The sequence below is a fragment of the Podarcis pityusensis genome (genome assembly GCF_964106645.2).
Source record: "Podarcis pityusensis genome assembly, chromosome: 4".
Lineage (NCBI taxonomy): Eukaryota > Metazoa > Chordata > Lepidosauria > Squamata > Lacertidae > Podarcis > Podarcis pityusensis.
This window is the reverse complement of record NC_138027.1, coordinates 23,768,391-23,793,156: the sequence shown is the minus strand read 5'-3', so window position 1 is coordinate 23,793,156 and position 24,766 is coordinate 23,768,391. Positions and strand designations below refer to the sequence as shown.

Genomic DNA, 24,766 nt, shown 5'->3' with positions numbered 1-24,766 from the left:
GTACATTTTCCACTGCTGCCTGCTCTTGTGTTCCTGGGTGGGAATACCAACCCATTCCTGGAAACTTTCTCCTTTTTCTGAGCTTTGTACAGCATATGTACATGCGTGTGTTAGCCTGAGGCTTGCAGAACAGTCAAATTTTTCTAGGCAGCCTGGAACTGGCACAGCAATCAGGCTTCAATTTGGACCAATGCCGATGGGGCAGGCTCAGTTTTCAGCTGCCTCAGCCTCTTACCACCCTGTCAGAACACCCCATTTGGGGCCTACTACAGACTGAAGCTGCTGGGAAGCCCAACAGTGCTATTTCTGTCCACCCAGATTTTCAGTGGACTGGCTTGGTGAAGCCAGTTGTAATTTTTCAGAAATGCCTTTAAATTAAAATTGGGGGGGGGGGCTGTGTACACCACCTTGAATTCATTGGAGGAAATGTTGGATATACAGTCGTACCTTGGTTCTCGAACAAAATGCATTCCAGGAGTCCGTTCGACTCCCGGAACCGTTTGAAAATCAGTGCGCAGCTTCTAAGTGTCCTGCAGCCAATCGGAAGCCGCGCAGGATGTTTGGCTTCTGAAAATCATTTGAAAACTGGAACACTCATTTCCGGCTTTTGATCATTCAGGAGCCGATTTGTTTGGGAGCCAAGGCGTTCGGCTTCCAAGGTAGCACTGTAAATGCAAATGAATATTTTTACATCAAATTGACTTCTACCTGCCATAATTCAGCAATTTTTATTCTTAAATCGTAGCTTTTAAAATTATTTTTCTTTGCGTAACCTGTGTGTTTTGAATTAACAATTTGGAACTAGCCTGCGGGATCTGGACTATGTATAAACTGAAGACATCTATATTGTATTTTGTAGTATTTTGTTTTTGACTAATCTGGTGTTTATAATCTGGTGCTAGAATAGAAGTATGTTCTAATTAGAAGAAGCCTAATTAACCAAGATTTCTCTATTCCTTCCTATAGTTTCCGTCGCTGTGTAATCAGTACTACAAACTAATTACTTTTATTTGTGAAATATTCCCTGAGAAAATTCCACAGCTTCCAGAAGACTTGTTTAAAAGCCTTATGTATTCCTTAGAATTAGGGATGACGTCGTATCCTTTTGGGTGAACTTCTGTGCCTCCCTTTGCCTTTAGCCGATGTGTGTCTATCTACTGACCCTCTTACATGTACATGTTTGAGCGCTAAACTCTCTCTTCCCTTTCTTTAATTGCATTTGAGTTGAACCATGAGAAAAATTGATTAAGAAATCTTTCCTGGAAACATTTTGTAGGGTTGAACCAATATATAATCATTCTTGGAGTGGACCTATGGAAATCAAGTTGACCTAAGTTAGTTGTGATAACTTGTCCCATTGATTTCAGTTGGTCCACTGTAAGTCTGGACTTGTGCCTGTAACAAGAATGGTGACAATTTTTAAACAAATTTCTCTATGATGGTTTTGTGTTCTTTAAAGCTAGTTGGCAAGTTACAAGGTCTAATTGCTGATATTTTCCTGATGCCACGTTCCTGTTTTCAGTAGCAAATGTTTTTTGATTCCTTGACTTTGATTAATCAGAATGAGTTCGGACGTTTGCCAGCTCTGCTTGGAAGCTCTGACCCCATTAGCAGAACAGTGTGCAAAAGCACAGGAGACTGATTCATCCCTCTTTTTAGCAACAAGGCACTTTCTTAAGGTAAGAGGGGTGTTCCGTATCTTAACTCTCTTGTGAGTTGCGGGCGTGGACCTATTCATTTTATTTCCCTAGAAAGCAAAGTCAGTATCCATGTTCTGAATCAGAAATGAACTGAAACTCGAATCCAAAGAGGCATGAGTGGAAGGAGAAAGTGTGTTAGTGCCGTTCCTCAAACTATTGCCCGACTGGCACATGTCTCAAAGGTTGTACTCCAGTAGAAGAAATGGCAAATAAGGAGAATACAAGGTGTGGGGTATAAACTCTAGTGAGCCATGCCAAGTTCTTAAAATGAGCTTGTGCAAACGTTTTAATGAGAACATGTGCAAAAACTGGATTGGGACAGTTGCACAACACTTCTGTTAAGGCATTGTTTCTCAAAGTTGGGTCTCCAGCTGCCATTGGACTGCAGCTCCCATCATCCCTGACCACTGGTCCTAGCTAGGATACACACTATGTAATATTCCTTCTTCTGATATTGAATGCAGAATAATGTTTGCAACCAAACAAAGCAGTCATATGTATTCAAGGAGCCAGTTTTATTGTAAAACTCTCTAATTATATGAAGGGCAGAATGAAAATAAATAAAGGAGTAGTCAGTGAATATGCATTGAATCATTCACAGGAGCTGATTTCAACAACTCCCTCCCTCCACCTCACAGATCTGTGTGCAATTTTAAAGTTTGTTTATTGTGGCTGTCTTGAATAGCTATGACGTCTCGTGCCTTCTATAGTGCAGGTTTTGATTTTCAGCTGTCAACATGTATGCAAAACTGATTTCAAGGTTATTAAGTCACTTCATTTTATTACAATTTAGATGGTTTTTGATATGCTGGTACTGCAAAAGCACAATACAGAAATGACAGCTGCAGCGGGTGAAGCGTTTTACACGTTAGTCTGTTTGCATCAGGTATGAGCTTCTGCGTTTTTATTATTTTCTTCACTTCCAATGATCACAGCTGTGATGGTTCTCAAAATGTCAAGCAGCTTACGTCAGAGTCGAGAATAAACTGCCTCTAGGAAGTTAACAACAAGTAACTTTGGATCCTGCATTTATTCTCACCACTAATGTTCAGCACCTATTTCCATGCAGAATAATTCTAATAATGGATAGGAATCTTAAGAGACCTGTGCATGCATGAAGAAGTAAGAGGTGTCTGGGAGGTTGAAGCTCCCTCTTGCAACCTTACCCTCAGCCTTAAATTCACCTGGTGGACTGAGATATGACCCTCTTCCTAAGCCTTGGCATGTGCGCGCACACACACACACACACAATCCCAGAACTGCAATAATTAAATATTGACCTACCTCGAATGGCTGTTATTAATACAATGGTACCTCGGGTTAAGTACTTAATTCGTTCCGGAAGTCCGTTCTTAACCTGAAGCATCACTTTAGCTAATGGGGCCTCCTGCTGCCGACGCGCCACCAGAGCACGATTTCTGTTCTCATCCTGAAGCAAAGTTCTTAACCCGAGGTGCTATTTCTGGGTTAGCGGAGTCTGTAACCTGAAGCGTATGTAATCCGAGGGACCACTGTACTACTAGGATCTATGTGAAATCCTTGGAGGCAGAAATGACTGGCAGAATCCGAGACCAGGGAGAAGAGTCGGTGGAAGAAGATTGGAAGAAATTTAAAGACTATCTACAGAAATATTGTAAAATTAATGAATGATAGAATGATGTTGGATAGAAATTAAGCAGTTTCTAGCTGTAATGCTCTAAGAGAATATGAAAAAAGGGTTATAAATGGGCAAAATCTAATGGTAAGGATTTGCTGAACCAATAAATTGAAGTGGAATACAAAAAAGGGAGGTATGAGGAGGTCCGGGAAACAAGCTAAAGGAAAATAAGTAATGGAAAACATGTGTGTTTTTTAACTGTTTTTATTTTGTATTTTTCTTTTCTTTTTTTCATTTTTACTGTAATATTTCAAAAAATCTTTATAAATATCTTATAAAAAAAAAAGTGAAATCCTTGGATTTACACGATAGAAGTGCTGATACCTCTTCAATTACAATGGTTCCCCCCCCAGTTTTTCAAATATTATTTGTACTTTTCAAGTTTATACATTTCACTAATTTTATACATTTCACTAATTTTACAATCATTTTAACATTTCAAAACTTGACTTCCTTCCCCCTCTTTCTGCGGTTCCTTAAATTAATTTTTAGTATCCTCTGCATATCCAAATTAACTTAATTTGCTCATTTATTAATCTTCTTTAAATATATACTCTTATAAAACTGCGGATTATTACAATAATCCTGCCAATGTTCTTATCTGTTTACAATTTATCTGTAAATATTCAAGAAAACATTTCCATTATTTTATAAAAAGTTTATTGTCTTGATTTCTTATAGCATGTATGTTATCTTATAGCATACATGAATAAATTTCTGTACATTGTAGGTAGTTCTGTCCATATAATTCCCAAAACAAAAGATTATGGAGTTTTTTTACAAAGGTTATTTTAAACATCCTTTAAAGAAGGTTATTTTTATCATATGTGGTGGTCTTCTTGTAAGGTTAAAGCTTACTGGGAAATGATATATAATGAAATGAAAAGGACATCAATTAGTGTTCTATCGTGTAACGAAGACTCTCTTCTTCACAGGCAGAATATTCTGAATTAGTTGAAACATTATTAACAAGTCAACAAGATCCTATAATTTACCAGCGATTAGCAGATGCCTTCAACAAGCTTACCGCAAGCAGCACTCCACCAACTTTGGACCGTAAGCAGAAGATGGCCTTCCTCAAAAGTTTAGAAGACTTTATGTCAAATGTCGGTGGTCTCCTCTGTGTAAAATAAACACCAGAACTGTATGCCTAACCTTGACCCTTTCTGCAAAATGCACTGAAAAATGCTGAAAGCTGACTTAATTTTAACGCCTGTTTCTGGGTTTTTTGCAGCCATCCAAGATTTTAGAGAGCCTGGAAGTTTTTATATAGTGCAGTGGAATAGGAGATGTCAACTCTAAAATCAGCTTCTGCTAATGTCTGTTAGCCACAGTCTGTCATACCTTTTTATGTTGTACAGAATAAACAGAAAAACTGAAATCTTCAAAAAAGAGAGAGAGAGAAAGAGGGAGAGAAAAGAATTCCACAAGCGTATACAGATGTGGGCACAGTCAAAATAACCAGTGCCTTGTCCCAAATGGCCTCAAATAGTGACGATTCAGATTCCTAATTTTGTTGCTGTTACTATAAACCCTTTTAGTGTGTGATTTAGACACATACAGAACTGTAAAACAATTTTAAGCTTTATTTTCCCCCCTCTGAAAACTGTGTGTGTAATTAAGAGAAGAAGAAGAAGAAGAAGAAGAAGAAGAAGAAGAAGAAGAAGAAGAAGAAGAAACACCAAATGATATTTTTTAACATGGATTTAGGGGTTTTTTTTGGGGGGGGGGTTCTTTTTTTTTGGAGGGTTTTTTTTTTTTACATCAACCTGGCGTTGCATGTTTGTGTAATACAAGTTTCTACATTATATGCTGCTGCCCTAAAGTTCAGAAAGAAGAAAGGTGTATATTTTTGTTTCCCCTGAAATGAACTTTAGGAACTGTAGCCATCTCATTGCCTTAATTTAAAAGAAATAATAATAATAAAAAAAATAAAAATAGCTGATGTAAGTTAGGTGAGAAATCTAAGGCAAGTTTGGGTCTTCAGAACTGTTTTAGAATGTTGGCGTTAAGCTGCCATTGTACCTGTTTGCAGCCCTCCTCCTGTGTTTGAGAGTATTATGTCCGTGTGAGTGTAAAGAGAGAAGTTCATGTGTAATTTTACTTTCGATATCTATTGATTCATGCCCAGGTTGTACACAACTGCAGTGTATTTTTAGACTGAACTAGACTGAATTTGTTGAAGCAATAATGTTTCAAATGGTGTAAATTATTAATTTCTACAAACTATTTTTTATGTTGGGGCATTAGATCCGATGGCTAGACTCCGCGAGTGTCAGACTTGTCTAGCCATAAGCCGTGAACGCTTGATCTTCAAGATTCAGAATACCAAACTGTGGTCTGATGTCTTGCCACCACTGTCAGATTCCGCGGTGCTTGTCTTCTGCTGCTCTGATCCCACTCATTTAATGTGTTGGCACTTTAAAAAAAATAATATGTAAGATTATCTTTATGGTTTCATCCTGCACCCACCAAATAGGAGGTTGCCATGGGAACGAAGTGGCAGGAACTCAAGAATATGGAAGCAGGGAATTTTTGAATAGTTGCAAGCCAAACTAAACCAATGCTAATGCATATGCTGCTGGTTAAAACGAACTGTTTTGATGAAGGAAGGGGATAATTTGTCTCCAAGGCCTTGTGCTTCATCCTCTGCAAGATTCCCCCCCCTCCATTGGATATTTCCAAGTAGTAATTTTTTTACATTTTGTATGGGGATGTATAAAACACTCGCCTCTGTATAAGCATCATGTTTTCAATTCTTTCCCACCCTTGAGCTGTTCATCTCAAAATTTAATCACACTACCTGATGCGTGAGTGTATACACGCACACACACGTTGTGGGATTTTGTAAGGGTCCAAAACATAACTTCTTTAATTCCTTCTTGGTAAGCCATGAACCCAGAAATCAAGAGAGGGATTTGTCACTGTTTCTGCAAAACCTTTTCATAGAATGAAGACAGGCAGGAGCAAGTTGTTTCCTTGAATAAGATAAGTTCTGAAATACTGATTAGGGCTCAATTGAGATACCGCCACTAAACCATGGCTTTGCCTTCAAGAACACACCCTGGGCTCATGCATTCCCTTCTCCCCTCGCAGGCTCATGCATTCCCCCCATGTCCCAATGTGCCGTATTTTGCAGTGATGGCTGAATGGTGCAAATGTTGGTTTCTGTTAGCCATAATTTTTATCCAAACTAAAAACCAGTCATTTGAGGACCATGGTTTGGCTGTGACATCTGAACTGAGCCCAAGTCTCTTCCTTCTCGGTTAATATTGTTTCACCTGTTTTTCTAATCTAATGTTAGTGTTGTTTTGTAGAATGAGGAAATTCCTTTGGTGCCTGTTTGTTTGAAAATTTAGTTCCTGTGGCTCCACCAAAGCCATTCTCACTCTAATTATGACAGATTCTGAGTGTGTCCTTTTAAATGATTTGATAATTGGGGGGGGGGGGGTTCTAAAACAACAGCTTTCAAAACATGACCGGTTGTGTTGAAGGCCGTTAACGGTTAGCAAAATAGGCAAATGTGTAGCCTAGGTTTCACAGATGGCAACTACATAGCAAATTGGGGTGTAACTCAATTGCATTTTTCAGTTATTGTGTATAACTGCTCTAGTTTATATAACTAGTGATTAAAATTGGTGCCATGTGAACCTCTAATTTCTGGAAATATGAGATAAAGAGGGTTATCTCTAGAAGCTTTGAGAATAAGCGGGTCTGCAAGATTCCTTTTAAAGTGTAAAAAACTTGCATGGCAATAGTGAAACTTGCCCAAGAATTCTACCTTTCCGGCTGGCTTGGGGAAAGATCTACCAAACACTGCTGCTTTGCAGCCTCCATTTTTTTCCAGGGCATGTGCTACAGGCTTCTGTACATGCCAGTTGCAAAATGAATGGAACTTGTGAGCAACAATGCTTGGCAGACTGGTTCTAAAATTAAGAGTTGTCATGGATTATTTGTAATCTTAAACTTTTCTTCCTCATTTTAAATGTATGTTATATTAAAGGGACACTGTCCAGTACATTTTTACCTGAAATTTTTGTAACTGTTAGTAATATTTAAGAAGGCTATCTTTTCTGTTTTTTGTATTTTTAAAAAGTATAAATGACATTCAATCTTGTCTTTCCCCATCCGACATGTTTCCAGATGTCACAATATGTATCTCCAGCTTCTGAATGTTAGCATTTTACCCATTTCAGAGATTTATAGTAGCTCTGGAAACCTGACTTGGTGCCTATGCACCTTCACCACACTGGAGAGCTCTTTTATTACTTGACAATGTCCATGTCTTTAAAAGAAAGCAATCTTTAATGAGATAATATGTACTTCTATTAGTGGGGGCACAAAGAAAGCTCATGGAAGTCAATAAAAAATAATAATGCATTTCAGTTGGCTGTTAATTTAAGCCATGCGACTTTTTTTAAAAGAAATTGGGTCATTAACATAAGAGCACTTTGTTTTGGCACACAGTGAGAAATTATAGAAAATGCTTAAAAAATTTGATTTATGCAAGAATCTGTTATGCAAGCCACAGTTGTATAATTCTAACATATAAAAAAGTTGAATGTGGTGTTTGGACACTTCCATGGGATGTCTGTTCTCGTGATAAGCAAGCCAGTCCTGCTCCCCCAAGGTTAAAGCCAGCCTTTCTCAAACATTCATTACTCTTGGGGATAGCTTTTTAAAATTCCACCCTGCTAATTGCTAGATTGTTCAAAGCATATGAATCTGACTGACACAGTTTAATACATCTAAACTAGAGGATTGAGCATGGGGAAGTTAACTTTGAACTCATCATGGGAGTCAATAGAAGTGTTAGCATATTTATAGCCAAAAGAACCAAACAGGAATTCTAATTTGTTCTTTCGTCTGGTTTGAAGAGTTTTTTGTACATAAAACAAATATATTCAAAGTGTGGATAGATAGTTAATGGTCTCAACTTACAACAGAGCTAAAAATCTGAAAACAGTTGTAATCTGTTTTAAAGGCATACCTCCTAGCAAAATGTATTATCACAAATTATTGTCGAAATGAAATATAGGGGCGGGGCGGTAAGTGAGTTTACATTTCAGTGAAAAAGAATCCTAAATTCTAATAGCAGTTCTGCCCTCCATGACCTTTAGCGAAGTGAAAGTTATTCTTCCTGTATTCACAAATACTGGGTATAATGCTGGTCAAGCAATTAAACAATTATATATTATTGTGAAGTGCTTAGAATCTAGCTCCATATGCTAACTATAACATCTACTATTTGACAGTTAATTGACTACAGTGTAAACTGAAAGAAAGCCCTGTGATCTCAAAAACATACAAACAAAGCAGTGTTTCCCACTAATAGTCCACATTTGTATAATAATTCTAAAATTGGGTGTAGTAGGTATGGTAGGTTTTTCCAGTCTTGTAATAGGGCAGAATCAAGGATAATATTTAATTTGGAAATAGGTTGGGTTATGTGAACTATTTCTATGCCAGAAATTGGTTATGTGTGCAAAAGCGCCTCACAGGCAAACAAAAACCATCTGAAATCATTGGTAACTCAGAGAAACTTGCTTTTCCTGACTGAGCTGACTGGAAAGGTATGCATTTTGTTGAGTTGGCCAGCTGATGTTTGTGGAGTCATCTCTGTAACTTGAGATTCTTCACTATTTTGAGAAGTCCTCTAAGTAGAACATGTTCTTTTTGGACTTCCATGCTATGCAAAATTTGGCAAATATGCAAAATCTTTTTTTTTTTTTCCATGATGCAGAACACAATTTAATGCCATAATGCTAAAGGTCCAGTAAGATGTAGCTCATGAAGGTTGCAATCCTACACACCCTAGGAGCGAGCTCCATTGAATTCAATGGGACTTATTTCTGAGTAGATATGTGGAGTGTTGCACTGTAAATTTTGTACATTTAAACATAATTCACCTTAAGACTGAAGTAGAACATGAAACCTTTTCAGTTCTCAGCCTGGTCTCAATTAAACAAAAAATGGATTGACAGTGCTGAAATTGCATAAGAGTTCCTGAATCCCACTGCATATCAGAGTAAATTGAATATCCCATGATAAAGAGGAAGCTGACATTAAAAAGCCATAGGTTATAGTCACCTAAGAAGCCAGAATACTGGTGGCAAAGGGTTCCTTATGGAACTTTATTTTTGTGCTGTTCATGTTCTTGCTTTTTCCACTACAATCTCCCTTTGCTCTGAATTCTGAAATACTGTTTTCCAATTGTTTCTACTCAAGATAAGTTTATAGTAGCACATTTTCAACCCAGTTTGGGAGTTATTCAGCTTTCTACCTCCGTGTGCCACCAAAATCTGAGTAGAATCTGGGCCATTTGCTCTTGGTAATGCAGTGAAATGAGCATTCAGTATTGGGAAGAGGCAACCAGGGTGCAATTTACATTGCAAAATCACGATTGCCTTCCCAACACCTCAGATGCTGTTTTGTTTTCTCGTCTCTTACAACGCCAATTTTAGGAGGTGGAAAAACATGTTAATCTTGGACAACTAACAGTTTGTCTTCAAATTATTGAGGCTTGCCATTGACTGAATAATGCTAGTCTGTTTCAGAAATAATTGTTTCTTTTCACAGATGAGCATCATCAACTTGGAAACCCTTAAATTTACCCATCACTGCCCTTTCTCCTGCTCACACTCTATTTTTCAGCTTCATGCTATGATTGTATATCTCATTAATGAAGAACTATTGCTGTAGGATTTTTACCAACCTGCCTTGTTCAGCAAACGAATTCTCTCTAGAACAGCATTTGAGTGGAAGGGAAAGGAGAAACATTCTTTTAATCCTGGCTGGATACTGAAACATCAGACCTTTCGTTTAATTGACAGTGGGTTGTGTGTTTTTTAAGAAAAACACCCATAAATGTAGCACCACAATCTTGGTGCTTCAATGTGCATCATTCAGTACAGTATTTGGGTTTGGTATTCTTTGCTGGGTGACTAGTAAAATGTTTTATTGCAGAAGTCTTGGAAGTATAGATTGCAACTTTTTCTTTATTACACCTAATAATGCTTGCTTCTACATGAATGTTTGACTATCTGAGCTTCTGTCTTCAACTCTAAAAATCATTGTATTGCCTTTTACCAAAAAGTGGGATTATATAACAGGCTTACGTTTCTTCTATCTGTTCTGAAGCAGGAGGTGGTTGCTGCAAGCAAGACTACAGTACAAATAGTTTTGTCTGGTTTATTCTTTCGGTAAACTTAGTAAGTCAATGTCAACACTGCAAAATAGCTGGGGCGGGGGAACCAATATCCAATGTTTGTCACACCTGCTCTTAACTGTTGTGTCTATGGTTCATTTTTCTTGATCTGCTCCATCGCTTTTAAAACAGCATTTTGCTACTTTTGAACTATTGCTGTATTTACCAGAGAATCTTAGGAAGATCTCTTCTCACCAGATCAACACTTAACCGCGGTGAATGCTTATACGTACTCTTCTACCACCCTAATGAAAGACTGTTCTGCTGAAGTTCTCTCGGACTGCCTTCAGGCTTTTATGCACTTTTGTGACTTTACGGCCGTTGAAATGAATTGTCTTGCAAATATTTTGATAAATGCATATGTATTAAAAAAAAAAACCAAATTGCCTCAGGAAAGCAAGTTACAATAGGTACCTGTCTCTTATTTTAACTGAAATATATATATCTCCATCTACAGTCTTTAAAATAGGCGCATCATGTTTAGAGACGAGAACTGTAACTTGGAAAAAAACCCATCAACACTGATTATTAGTTTAACCTGGTAAAGCAAAACCTTGTTCACATTTAAACATTCCCGTCCCCCTGTAATGTTGATTTCTATATTTGGTTCCTTTCATACTTTTAGAACAGAGCATAAGAATGAGGAATGAACAAACCATACTGTAGATTATCCATTTCCCTTGGGAAATCTGTCACTGTACATATTGGTTTGCTATTGAATTCATTTTTGTTCTACTTCTAATTATACTGGTTTTGCTAAAATACATCTTATTTTTCTTCCTGCTTTTTCTGGTAGCAGCCTGACTGCTGCAAAGGTATGGGAAGGGAAGGGAAGGTGTTCTGCCAGCTTTACAGATATGTCAGAATGGTATTTGTCATAGTCAGTGGAAGTGGGGTTAATTTAGTGGAAGACAAGCCTCTTGAACTTTTCTTGGAACAGTTATAATGTTCAATATATGGGAATGTTTTTATTGCCTAGTATTTCGTATTCAGCAGTCTTTAGCCAAGCCCAGACACTAGTTTTCTCAAGGAATTCTGCTGCTCATATGGATGACCAGTACTAGGTGCTTACAAACCAGAAAGCTCTAAAAATTGGCATGAGAGAGCAGCAGCTGTTCAAAACTAGTGAAGTTATCTCCCAAACCCTGTTGAAGTGCTTCTTCAACAAATAAATACTCTTTAATTTCTGGATTAGGTGGTATTGTTGCTGGAGAAATGCCTGAAATTAGCCACCCACCCACTTTGAAATGTATGGTCTTATATTGATTACCTATTAGAATAGCTATTGAGGCAAAGCCACATATGCTCTGGGGTGGGGAATTATGCTGATGCCGTTGGATCCTAAATTGAGTGCCCTTGTAATAAAAAGAATGGACATGGGTACTGTGGGCTAGAGAGAAGTTGTATAGAATTAAAACCTACTGATCAGCAGAATATACTGTAGTTGAGTATAGGTTCATAGAATTGTAGAGTTGGAAGGGACCTTGAGGGTCATTCATTCCAACCTCCTGCCATGCAGGAATCTCAACCAGCTCATACTTGACAGAAGGCCTTCCAACCTCTGCTTAAAAACTGCCAAGGAAGGCAAGTCCACAACCTTCCAAGGGAGTCTGTTCTATTGTTGAACAGCTCATACTGTCAGAAAGTTCTTCCTGATGTTATGTTGGAATCTCTTAGCTTATAACTTGAAACCATTGGTCTGAGTCCTAGCTTCTAGAGCAGGAGAAAACCCTGCATATATGCTCCACCCTGCATATGATAGCCCTTGAGATATTTGAAGATGACTATAATATCTCCTCAGTCTCCTCTTTACCAGGCTAAACATACCCAATTCTATCAACTGTTCCTCATAAGGCTTGGTTTCCAGACCCTCGATGATTGATGGTTGCCACCCTCTGCACACATTTCAGCTTGCCAAAAGCCTTACTGAAATCAAGATACACTATTTCCACAACATTCCCTTGATCCACCAAGCTTGTAACTATCAAAAAAAGAAAGAGAGAAAGAAATGAGATTTGTCTGTTATAACTTGTTTATTGAGAAACTCCTGTTGGGTCTTTGTAATCACAGCATCCTTTTCTAAGTGCTCATAGGCTGGCTGTTTAATTATCTGATCCTGAGATTGATGTCAAGCTGGTGGTCTTTCCCTCCCTTTTTGAAGATTAGGACAACATTTGCACGTCTCCATACTGTAGGGACCTCACTTATTCTTCAAGAATTTTCAAAAATTCTAGATGGAGACTGAGATTACATCCACAAGATCTCAGGTGCTACTCATCAGGCCCTGAATATTTAAATTCATTTAAAGTAGCTAGGGGCTCCCTTACTGCCTTTTTTCCTATATTGGGCTGCAGCTCCCTCCCTGTATTGTTTATTCTGTTATCACTAGGTTGGACACTGCTTTCCTTTGGAGTGAAGACAAAGTAGGCTTCGGGCAGTTCATTAATTCTATTTTATTGCAGTGGTGTACTTTGGAGCAGATATTTAAATATTAGTATTTCCTTGTCTCTTGCTCATTGTGTAAGTTTCTGTTGCCACACTCTTACGGTTTGAAAATGTGAGGGGCATGTTTGGTGAAGAAGTACAGTGGTACCTCAGGTTACATACGCTTCAGGTTAAAGACTCCGCTAACCCAGAAATAGTGCTTCAGGTTAAGAACTTTGCTTCAGGATGAGAACAGAAATTAGGCACCGGCGGCGCGGCAGCAGCAGGAGGCCCCATTAGCTAAAGTGGTGCTTCAGGTTAAGAACAGTTTCAGGTTAAGAACAGACCTCCGGAACGAATTAAGTACTTAACCTGAGGTACCACTGTAGTTACTAAAATTTCTATGCAGTCTCTAGACCAAACAAAAATTGTACTGCATCAAAGTATCACCCGAGGAGTTAGGGTTGGGCTGAAATATTGGCTTGAACACAGGCTGGAATCTGAACAACATAGAGCCAATGGGTTTATGTATCTCCTTTGCTCATAGCAAAGCAGACTAAGAGGCTTTGTCATACAGCCAGCCGGTTTGCTGTTTGTAGGTGGTGTGGAGGCTCTTTTACAGTGTGCACCAGCTTGCTTTAAAATTCTGGGACTCAAAAGTAAAACTGAAAAACATGTTCATGCATATTATATATGCATTGTGTCATCTATTAGGCATTTTTGTATGATGTTTTCACCCACGTTTGTGGATGTATTCCAGTCTTGGCCCCAAATACAGTGGGTAAGCTATAGCAGCCGCTGGTGGCATGAAAAAGAGAAATAATCTGGAGGGGCACAGAAAGAGAAAGGTGCATTTGGGAGGGAGATGAACTTTGTTCCACAGGTTAGATTTCTGAAAGAGGAATAAGAGTGTTTCATATTAACACACTCACCCCTAGACATAATTTCTCTGATGCATGACCTGTTGATTTTGATTAACTTTCAAGGAAGGGGCTCTCTTCCTTCCAGAGAAGCATGCTTAGGATTGCATCCATGATCATGATGATGTGCCTTGTTTAGGTGCTATACAAAGACATAAACACACATGATCAGATGGGTTATTCTTCCCATTTGTTCTACTAGTAGACAAGGGGGATGCAATTCATAGAGTCTGTCTCTTTGCAAGAAAGAGAGCCCCTCTCCATATTCCAGGGCATAACAGTACCAAGATGGAAAAAGCAATGTATTAACACACCTGAGTGATGTCCAGCTTTCAACAACCATATGCTCTTCACCACAACAAACTAGTTCCAATTAACATTAGAAGAAGAAAAAGGGCCATGGCAGCGGGAACAGTAGGAGAACAGCTCTCACCCAAACCAAATAAACATACTACTACAGTCAGGATTACTGTGTCCCACCTTCCACCCTGCAGTGAGAAAGAAGGGGAGAAACAGTGGGTGGGGAAGATTCTATCAATCTCCTGACTCAAATAAGAACCAATATTTAATTTTTCTGCAGTTGCAGAAAGGATCCTAAGATGGAACTTGCCTGAGCAACCATCTATAGTCAGACGTAGGGTAAACGGCATTTCCATGCACTCTGGCTTCTGTCGCGGTGCTCTGTTGCGCCAGAAGTGGTTTAGTTTTGCTGGACGCATGACCCTGGAAAGCTGTCTGGGGACAAATGCCGGCTCCCTCGGCCTGAAAGCAAGATGAGTGCTGCACTCCATAGTTGCCTTTGGCTGGACTTAACAGTCCAGGGGACCTCCACTACACAGAGACTTTCTTCTGGAGCACCCTCCTGCTCAACAAAGCTTTGACCAAGGAAAATGTATCTGATCCATAGTACCTGATAAAGGAAGAAACTGAGGGCCAGGTGGCTATCCTACAGATATCAGCCAGGAGCTTTAATACTGGGTGCAGCCAAGGTAGCAGCACGCCTGGTGGAGTGATCAATAATTCCCCCAGACACAGCAATAGCAAACACCTCATAGCATTGCTATGCAGTACATGCTTTGATGCCAAAGTTGGTGTCAGTACTACCGTTGAGGTGAAAGGAGGCACAAGATAAAACATTACAGTGGTACCTCGGGTTACAGATGCTACAGGTTAAAGACTCTGCTAACCCAGAAATTGTACCTTGGGTTAAGAACTTTGCTTCAGGATGAGAACAGAAATTGTGCTCCGGTGGCGTGGCGGCAGCAGGAGGCCCCATTAGCTAAAGTGGTGCTTCAGGTTAAGAACAGTTTCAGGTTAAGAACGGACCTCCGGAACGAATTAAGTACTTAACCCGAGGTACCACTGTATTTGTTACTTGCCCCATTGCAATTCTGTCTTTAAAGCTAGCGCACATTAATTACAACATGACCTGGGTAAGCAGCTCACAGTGATAGGAATATCTTAAGCAGAACATGGATCAATTATAATGCATTCAGGTCAGCTATCCTGAAGGGTGTACAGCCCTGTTTAAAATATTCTTAGAGGAAATATTAAAGATAGAAATTTCCAGCGTTGAGGCAGCAGGAGGCCCCATTAGCTAAAGTGGTGCTTCAGGTTAAGAACAGTTTCAGGTTAAGAACGGACCTCCAGAACGAATTAAGTTCTTAACCCGAGGTACCACTGTATTAGCAAGAGTAAGATTTTGATGGCCCATTGAAGATCTAGTTTAATTCTTGTTCCATGGGAGCTGTCAGGAAACAACAAAATGATGATCATATGACCTCTTGAGCCCTGTGCAACATGGAGTTGATATTAGTGGGAGGAATTGTTATGGCAAAAGAGGTAATGTTTCTAGATACAGTACCTTGCATGGCACTTCCCTAGAACAGTTGGCCACTGAATCAACCAGAGGGGCAGCAACCCTGGATTTAATATTAAGTGGTGCCCAGGACTTGTGGCAGTATGGAAGTGTTGTCGAACCAGGCAATAGCCATGACCATCAGGCTAACCAATTTTATATATTCAGTAACCATTTGGAACAGCACTACTTAACAGTAACTGATTAGTTACACCAATGTACAAACTGGAGAGAGAGAAAAAGCTTGCTCAGAACGAAGACTCAATTCCTAAACTTGGGAGGAAGCCCCATTCAACTCAATGGGTCTTACTTTCCGGTAGGCTGCAAATCTTAAATAAATCTGGTAGTCAGAGTAACTGAAGCCCCCTCAAGTCTTTTGCAATAACTGGCAGGGTCATGTAGCTGAACTTAATTATAATACAGAACTAATGAATGTTGTTCTCTCTAATAGCATTTTTTTAAAAACCCTTCCCTTCGTTTCCCATTTCTCTTTCCCCCCGAGTTCTGCTTATTCCCTTCAAATACTGTAGCTCCCTCCCCTTATTATTTAAACGCCTCTCTCCCCTCTTTATTCTAATTCTCATGCTTCCAAGTCGGTTTTCGTTAACTGGTTTATAGGTAAGCTTTGCATGTTTATTAACTGGCCCGTTCCACACACACACACACACACACACACACACACACACACACTCCGTTAATATAAAATAAAATAATAGAGGTGTGTCATAAACGTAGGTGGCAAGATTAAAGAAAATAGTAAAAAAAATCAGGCTCGCTCTGAGGGATAAACAGGGCGAGCAAAGGAGCCGCTTTCCCTGCGCTAGAGGGCGCAAGAGAGAAGCTTCCCGGCTGCTCGCGAGGGGAGGCGGGCGGAGCCTGAGGAAGGGAGGCCGCGGGCGGAGAGGCCGCCGCGCTGCGGTGAGTGGCGGGGAAGGGGAAATGGCTGCCGGCGCAGGAGGGAAGGAGCGGAGTCCCGAAAGAAGAGATGGGGAGGCCCGGCAGCTCTCAGTGTTGTGCCTATGGGGGGAATAGGTTGGACAGAGAGGACGTGCCGTGGGACGGGGCGGGTGGGGAGAGAAGGTTTGCATTGGGCTGGGCTCACAGCATCATGGAAGAGGTTAGCGACAGGGGCAAAGGTGGCGTGTGAGGCAGCATGTTGCCGCAAATAGCGCTCTGGGTTTATTTATTTTGTGTTTATTTCCTTGTGAAGGTCAGGTATGTCTGCGTGTGTTTGCAGAGTCCCTCCACGCCGCAGTTCCCAATGCACTTCCTTTAAAAACTTGTTTTTTTTGGCAGTCAGTGTGGCAAACTTCTTCTATTTAGCTGAGATTTCCTCACGCCGCCTTCCAGGGATGCATGCATAGCAATTTGGGGCGCTCTCGAAGTCGCTAGCCCGGGTGCCCCCTTTTTCTTTTTCGTTTTGAAAGGACAGGAAGAGGGAACGTATAAAAGGTTGCACAAGTGGGTGGTATTGAGAAGCAGCAGCGAGCCCAAAATGCTTCAGGAATAGTGTAAAACTCTCCCTGGCCCCTTGGCTGGACCCAAAGTTCCCTGCTGAGTTTGCAGCTGAGCAGAAGTCAAGGAAGGCTTTCCTTCACTCCAGCACCTGCAAATATGAATTGGGCGAATAGGGTCTTAAGTGTGGTGGCTTCCTTGAACTACTCGGGTTGGGGATGGAGAACCTGTGGCAATCTCAGCACAGTCCGTAGTCGGGGATGGTAGGAGTTGTAATCCAACAACGTCTGGCGGGACGCAGGCTCCTCATCTCTGCTTAGATAAAATCAAAACCAATAACACAATGTAGGTCAAGCGGCAAAGTGACTTCTGACGCATCGTGAACTTTATGACGGAGTGGGGCTTGAGTCTGACTATTTCCAAACCTCACCCCACACGCCAACCGCTATACAAAGTTATATAAAGAAATTGTGTCCCGATCAGTTATATGTTTCTGATATAAAGTGGTCATGTAAAGCCCCAGAGTGGTGGTGAACTAGGCAATAATTTTTTAAGAAGCATTTCTGTAATGCACTAGAGAGATGTTTTTAACATCTATATAGAGCTGCTGGGAGAGATCATTGGGGGGGTTTGGGCTGAGTGTTCATCAGTATGTGGATGATATCCAGGTCTGCCTCTCTTTTAAATCGGAACCAGTAAAGGCAGTGAATGACATGTGTGAGTGTCTGGAGGCAGTTGGAAGATGGATGGGGGCTAACAGATTGAGGCTGAATCCTGACAAGACAGAAGTACTGTTTTGGGGGGACGGGGCAGACAGGTATGGGGGACTCCCTAGTCCTGACTGGGGTAAGTGTGCGCCTGAAGGACCAGGTGTGCAGCCTGGGAGTCATTTTGGACTCTCAGCTGTCCATGGAGGTGCAGGTCAATTCTGTGTCCAGGGCAGCTGTCTACCAGCTCCATCTGGTACTCAGGCTGAGACCCTACCTGCCTGCGGACTGTCTTGCCAGAGTGGTACATGCTCTAGTCATCTCCCACTTGGACTACTGCAATGCACTCTACATGGGGCTACATTTGAAGGTGACGTGGAAACGACAATTAATCCAGAATGCAGCAGCTATACTGGTGACTGGGAGTGGCCGCTGAGACCATATAATACCGGTCCTGAAATACCTACATTGGCTCCCAGTATGTTTCCAAGCACAATTCAGAGTGTTGGTGCTGACCTTTAAAGCCCTAAACAGCCTCGGCCCAGTATACCTGAAGGAGCGTCTCCACCCCCATGGTTCAGCCCGGACACTGAGGTCCAGCTCCAAGGGCCTTCTGGCAGTTCCCCCACTGCGTAAGGTGAGGTTACAGGGAACCAGACAGAGGGCCTTCTTGGTAGTGGCACCTGCCCTGTGGAACGCCCTCCCATCAGATGTCAAGGAAATAAACAACTGTCAGACTTTTAGAAAATATCTGAAGGTAGTCCTGTATTGGGAAAAAATTAATGTCTTAAGTTTTACAAATTTTTTTATATGTACTGTAAGCTGCCCAGAGTGGCTGGGGAAACCCAGCCAGATGGATGGGGTATAAATATTATTTATTACTATTATTATTATTATTATTATTATTATTACTACTACTACTACTAAATTGCTTTAGGCATACATTTGTCAAATATGATCTTAATCCATACAAGACTTTTCATTATGAACCATGTTTAACATGCCATAAATATACACAGCTGGAAGCTTGTAGACATGAAAACATGTTTCTTTTGAAGTTGACAGCTGTGCTGATATTGGCTCAGAAGAGAATAATAAAATATACAGTTTAAACATCATAATTTTGCTTGACACCTTAAAAGTGAAACTAAAGAGCGTTTCTAGTTCTCTTGCTCCCCACCAATTAAAATGTAACTTCAACATGAAAATAACATAGGAAGGGAATAATATCAGCTGCAAACACCCACAGTATTTGAGAACTCCTTTCCTATAAGGATTCCTAGAGATGCTCTCCATGGTGTATGGGCAGTCAAAATGTATGAAATGTAAAACATTTCTGAAATATTGCCTTGATTCCTATTTTTGTTGTTGCCAGAAACGAGAAAATGCTCTCATCTCTGCCTCTTATGGCAAAGAGATAATAATTTTACAGCTAGTCCCTGTATCCTTTGAAGATTTTTGTTAATTAACAAAAGGGTTTATTTTCCTTTGCTTTGCGTCTAGAAAATGAGTGACAGTGACGATGATGTCCCTCAGCTTTCATCTGAAGCCTTATCTGCTCTGCAGGAGTTCTATATTGAGCAACAGCAGAGAGAAGACTTTAAGGCAACAGAAAGATCTGATAACAATTCTCTTGGCTCAATAGAAGAGAACTGGGTAAGCAGGTGCATTTTGACTAAAATACAGTTTGTGGTAGCACTTCTGTAGAATGGCACAAGATCACAGATATGCAGGACAAAATGATGAGAAGAGAGGCACCCAACAAGACTATCAATAGTTGGAATGCTAAATGACATCGAGATCCACCATTATTGTTACAGCTCAGATGAAATTTTTTACTTGGTTTTGGCTTTTAAGTCAGCTTGCTGTATTGAGAAACAGTTCAGAGAATGTAAACTCTGGGCAAGCAAATTGTCTATAGTGGTGTGTGTTCCTCTGTTTGTTAGACATTGACTGCATTAGTATAATTGCACTATTTACACTCATTAGCTTGCTTCTCATGGGAAACTTGCAGTTTGGGAAAGTGGAAGAGAGATTATCTTTTCCTTCAGTGAAAAATTAAGCTGAACCGAAGATCCAATTTAATACTAAGAAACAAAGTTATCATTGGCTCAGTTTTTTCTACCTAACCTGTACTTTCCAGTTTTTCTCATGACAAAGAAATGGCTATGAACTGGGTATTTGGAGGGTGCAGGGAACCAAGAGTGGAGCCAGGAAAATCTTACTTGTATTCTTGATCCCATTTTGGGACACGAAACTCTCATCATATGTCTTCCAAGCATCAAGCATGTGGTCCTCCCCCACCCTGCTTGTTTCCCATTCCAGTTTCCTTGCCCACTTCTCTTGGCAGCTAGTTCCTGGTGTGCTGCATAAATCTGGGCCACACACATGTACATATTTTAAATACTGTAACAAATTATGAATTGTTAACATGAATGTGATTCAGGAGTGTATGTCCACTGTCTGCACCCAGCAGCCAATCCTTAACCCCTCTTGCTGCTGATGCTTCTCTGGCTCCCTCCCCACATTCAGCACTGTCTACTCAGTCCATTGTATCTTATCATCTTGATCCTTCCAGTCTGACCTTTCGGATCTCTACCATGATCATTGATATGTTGTGTCTCCTTTTTCTTCTGTGTGCCCTTTTTACCTCGGGGACAATGAAATGGAAAGGACACAACTATTGGATATCTGTAGTGGAGGCCGTATACAACCCTGAGCCCCATTTTGCTTAGTCAGATGTCTGTGTTTCACCCCATTCTGTTGACTCAGCAGAAGCAAAGTAGACATTTATTGTACAAGAAAAGTGTATTACTGATATTTGTGCTTTATTACCCCCAGCAACTGAGCCAGTTTTGGTATGATGCTGAAACTGCACTCCATTTAGCTAACGAGGCTGCAAGAGCAGTTGGAAGTGGTGGCAGGTGAGTTCTATAAATCTAGTAATGTGTTTTTGTCTTTTTGAAAATACTGTAATACTGTTTTCCATTTTTTTTCATAGTCTGTTAACCTGACAACCTTTCTGTAGTAGATCACTGTAATACAGCTTTGATAGTGAGACAACTTTGCTCATTAAAGCACAGGACTGTGAAATGTTGGTGTTTATAATTTCTATATTGCATATAACATGCAGAGCTTTCCTTATCACCTGCCTGTGACGTAGCAACCAACATTTCCATTTTACAGATGAATTGAGACTGAGACTTGAGGCCATCTATTAATTTGTGCACAGATTTCAAGCCTCACTTCTGAGGTCTAAGGGAACTTTGCAAAATGTTGCTAAGAACTCCTGTCTATCTCTAAGACCTCTTTTATATTTATTGTGAATTTGAGTAAGATGGCATTCCAGAACTGTTTGGAGGACCAATGTTTTCTGGTTCCTGTGACATGCCACAGTCCTAATTGTACACATTACCTCTGTATGATCAACTGTTTTTGCAGTGCAGAAGCTCAGCCCTTGGCTCCTACATGTGGTGGGGACTGCATTTCTTGGCGCATGAAAACTCATGGTTGAATATACACAATGCAGTCAGTAGAGATATCAGTAGGAAAATGCGGGTAATAAAAATGCATTGTTTAACCTTGTCATATCTGAAGGAGCAGATAGTTGTGGGTGTTCTTCTTTCTTAATAAGGAAGATACAGTCCACTTGGTGTGTGAGGGTTCTGTTTGCAGTTGCTTGTGAAGTTTCTTAAATTCAGTGATTCTAAGTTAGCATTTCCACTCAAAAAAATAAATCCTTCTTTTTGGGGTAATTGCTATGCCAATGCAAACTTCAAGTTGCTACACACACACTGTTTAGCACAAGATCTGGATTAAATATCTGAACCTTTTTCTTTATTTCTTTATCTTTTCAGAATAGCATGTGTTAGTGCACCCAGTGTTTATCGAAAATTAAAAGAATGGGACAACAAAGATTTTTCAACATGTTTATTGGAATATGACCAAAGATTTTCTGTGTATGGAGCTGAATATGTTTTCTATGATTACAACAATCCCTTGAACCTTCCGGCCAACCTCACAGCACACAGTTTTGACATTGTCATAGCAGATCCACCCTACCTGTCTGAAGAGTGTCTCAGAAAAACTGCAGAAACCATAAAATACTTGACTAAAGGAAAGGTTCTGCTTTGTACAGGTATAAGCATTGCAACATCTAACATCTTATTATCTATAATTATAGTGTCTGCATTCATTTAAAAGGATAATGCTCATGACTTTGTACAGCATCTTGATTTGGGAAACAGTCAGCTCTCACAGAAAGCTGTTGTAAGGGATATAGGATAGAGGGGGGGAAACAGGAGTAGTTAAAAAAGATAATTTAAATATGCCATTGGTTTGCTATGATAGCAAACTGAAATCTCAATGTTGACTCTGGACATTGGCTGCTCGGGGCAACCAGAGAGAAAGTCTATTTGCCTTCATGCCCTGCTTCTGAGAAGTCCGAGGCTGGCCACTGTTTGAAATGGGATGGGCCAACAAGAAAGTTCTTACTCTTTTTGTTCCATTAAGACATGATCTTCTGTTCATTTTCTGCTGCAGGTGCTGTTATGGAGGAATATGCTGCTAAGCATCTTGGTGTGAAGATGAGCAAGTTTATTCCAAAACATACTCGAAACCTAGCCAATGAATTTAGATGTTATGTGAACTATGATTCTGGACTAGATTCGGTTTCTTGACACTGCTCCTAAAGAATTAACCAAATATTTCAGTCTGGGGCTTTTTTCCTTCTCTGGAGGTGTAAACATTTGTAATTTGTTTTTAATATTGTTCAGCAATATTTGTGCTAATAGGAGGGAGGTGGTGATTGGAGGCGAGGGTTGAGCAAGTGGACATGGAACAGGTGCAATAACATTGGATAACCTTTCTCCCACCAAAACACTTCTTATACTCTGCCAACCCAACTGACAGGTCTTGCTCCCTTTCCTGTTGCTCTTTATAATTCTGTGGGCAACTGAGGCTGAGAACAAGTGATGTAACTAAGTTCCTCCTGGCAAGCATAAATCTGAACTCCAGCACTGGTAACAAGCTCCATATTTTTCATTATGAATTGCCACCCTGTGTATTTGATTTGTGATAAATTATTGCTTTCTTAGAGAAATTATTGCCTTCTTAGAGAGGAAGGGAAAACATTTTATTAAAATGTTGCACAGAAATGGGAGACTATACTTTTCTAAAACGCCATGTCAGAAGTTTTTTTTTTTTAAAGGGCATTTTATGTTATTAGGCTGCCATATTATCTTTCCAGGTGTATTGTGAACCTGACTTTATCACGTGGTTGAGTTGCAAAATACTTATTTCCCAATTATTTCCTAATTCGGAAGAGCGTGACCCTCATCAAACACTCAAGGTGTATCTCACAGCATTTTCGCATACGAAACCTGAACTAATTTCATTTTTTTCTGAATAAGCCATTAAGCACTTTTGCAGCATAACATCCATTGATCCAAAGAGGCAATTGGATAACCTTTCTGACCTTTATCAAACTGAAGTTGTATGCACAGTACTGAATTCATTTTCTTACGCTTTTGTGCCATAAAATGTCCTTAGATTCTCTTGTATGATGTATTATGGTACAAGGACTTGCCAACCTTTCAAACTGCCTAAATCCTGTTCTGCTTTGGAGATGGGGAATGGCTAGGTTTTTATTCTGCCCCAGCCACTGGCTGAGCTGCAGTCATTGTACAAAACCCTAACTGTTAAAAGAGTATTGGTCTGATTTTATGGATAATGAGACCTCCCTGTACTGAAGATACGATGAAGGGGAAGGTGTGGTGCCCCTTCCTCTCTAGTCCAGCAAATGATTAACGCAATTCCTGGGAGAAAAGATGCAACCATTCATTTTATTTACACCCTGCTCAGCAGTGAAGGATACTACTGTATTTTTCCGTGTATAACACGCCCCGGTGTATAAGACGACCCCTATTTTTTGGGACTCCAAATTAAGGAAAGGGGGGGAATCGGCAGCAGGCCTTGCCGCAGCCGCCAAATTGCCGCTGACAATCTCCCGCTTGTGGATGCCACCAATTGCCCATCCCCCCTCTGCACTATCCATGTATAAGACGACCCCCAATTTTTAACATTTTTTTTATAATTAAAAACATCATCTTATATGTGGAAAAATATGGTACTTACTTCCCTTTTAAGTCAGTCTTCCCATTTTTACAAGTCTCCCATTTCTCCAGTTTGCTTTGAAGAGCTTGCTGACATCCATGTCAAGTGTGATGTTAACATTTCCCATGGGGTTTCCAGCTTTCCATGCACTGGTCCTTGTGTTTACACACCTGCTCCTTCTTTCCCCCTCGTATTTTGGGTAGAGGAAAGCTTCCCATAGACATCCGGTTGGCCACAGTGGGAACAGGCTGCCTGGACTAGATGGGCCATTGACCTCTTTTATGTTCTTATGAAGTTGAGTGCCCTGGCATCTTCATACAACCCTGCATTTCAGCAGTTCCCACGGCCATAGCACCTCTCACTTGCCCAGCATCCCTGCAGGGTGCATTCTACAGGTGACAGCCACCTGTGCTTTAACTTATCCACCAAAGGTTTTAAATTTTTGTTTGAATATGAACTAAATACTGAAATAAGAGCAAAAGAGAACATTGGATACATATGCCTTGGCACAAAACCTTCAATAGTTTGAGTCTGGTTTGTATTCATTATCTCAGAACTCCAGACTAAGCCTGTATATTGCCTGTACTTTGAAATCTTGCCCTTACTTAAGCCGCCAAGTACTCTGCTCTTTGATTGGAACAGTTTCCTCTACAATAATAGTTGCATTCCCCACGCAAATTCTTATTCCTTCCCATTATGAATAATCGCCTCCAGCCAAAATGTG

General features: G+C 40.3%; 2 protein-coding genes across 3 annotated transcripts in view; both read left to right on the top strand.

Moving 5' to 3' along the window:
* Window positions 1–10,973, top strand: part of XPO4 (exportin 4) — a 63,428-nt gene extending 52,455 nt beyond the window's left edge. The window contains exons 20-23 of the mRNA XM_081002539.1: window positions 967–1,097; window positions 1,562–1,679; window positions 2,494–2,586; window positions 4,293–10,973. Of these exons, the coding sequence (XP_080858665.1) occupies window positions 967–1,097; window positions 1,562–1,679; window positions 2,494–2,586; window positions 4,293–4,490 (540 nt within the window). The 3' untranslated portion in view covers window positions 4,491–10,973. The remainder of the gene's footprint in view (window positions 1–966; window positions 1,098–1,561; window positions 1,680–2,493; window positions 2,587–4,292) is intronic.
* A 5,613-nt stretch (window positions 10,974–16,586) lies between these two features.
* On the top strand, window positions 16,587–22,632 carry EEF1AKMT1 (EEF1A lysine methyltransferase 1). Of its 2 annotated transcripts, none has more exons than XM_081002546.1 (5): window positions 16,587–16,684; window positions 19,432–19,584; window positions 20,770–20,852; window positions 21,786–22,066; window positions 22,471–22,632. In XM_081002546.1, exons 2-5 carry the CDS (start codon window positions 19,435–19,437, stop codon window positions 22,605–22,607), a joined length of 651 nt encoding a protein of 216 aa, XP_080858672.1. In that variant the 5' UTR covers window positions 16,587–16,684; window positions 19,432–19,434; the 3' UTR covers window positions 22,608–22,632. The 2 variants fall into 2 exon arrangements, with proteins under 2 accessions (XP_080858672.1, XP_080858671.1); XM_081002545.1 differs by lacking the exon at window positions 16,587–16,684 and adding an exon at window positions 16,746–16,883.
* The last annotated feature ends 2,134 nt before the right edge of the window (window positions 22,633–24,766 follow it).

Excerpts from the sequence above, each read along its gene's own strand:
- EEF1AKMT1 (XM_081002545.1), top strand. The coding sequence starts at position 16,752 with ATGGGGAGGCCCGGCAGCTCTCAGTGTTGTGCCTATGGGGGGAATAGG. Across the intron at positions 16,884-19,431 it reads CTCACAGCATCATGGAAGAG|AAAATGAGTGACAGTGACGA; the intron begins GTTAGCGACAGG and ends CTTTGCGTCTAG. Across the intron at positions 20,853-21,785 it reads GCAGTTGGAAGTGGTGGCAG|AATAGCATGTGTTAGTGCAC; the intron begins GTGAGTTCTATA and ends TTATCTTTTCAG.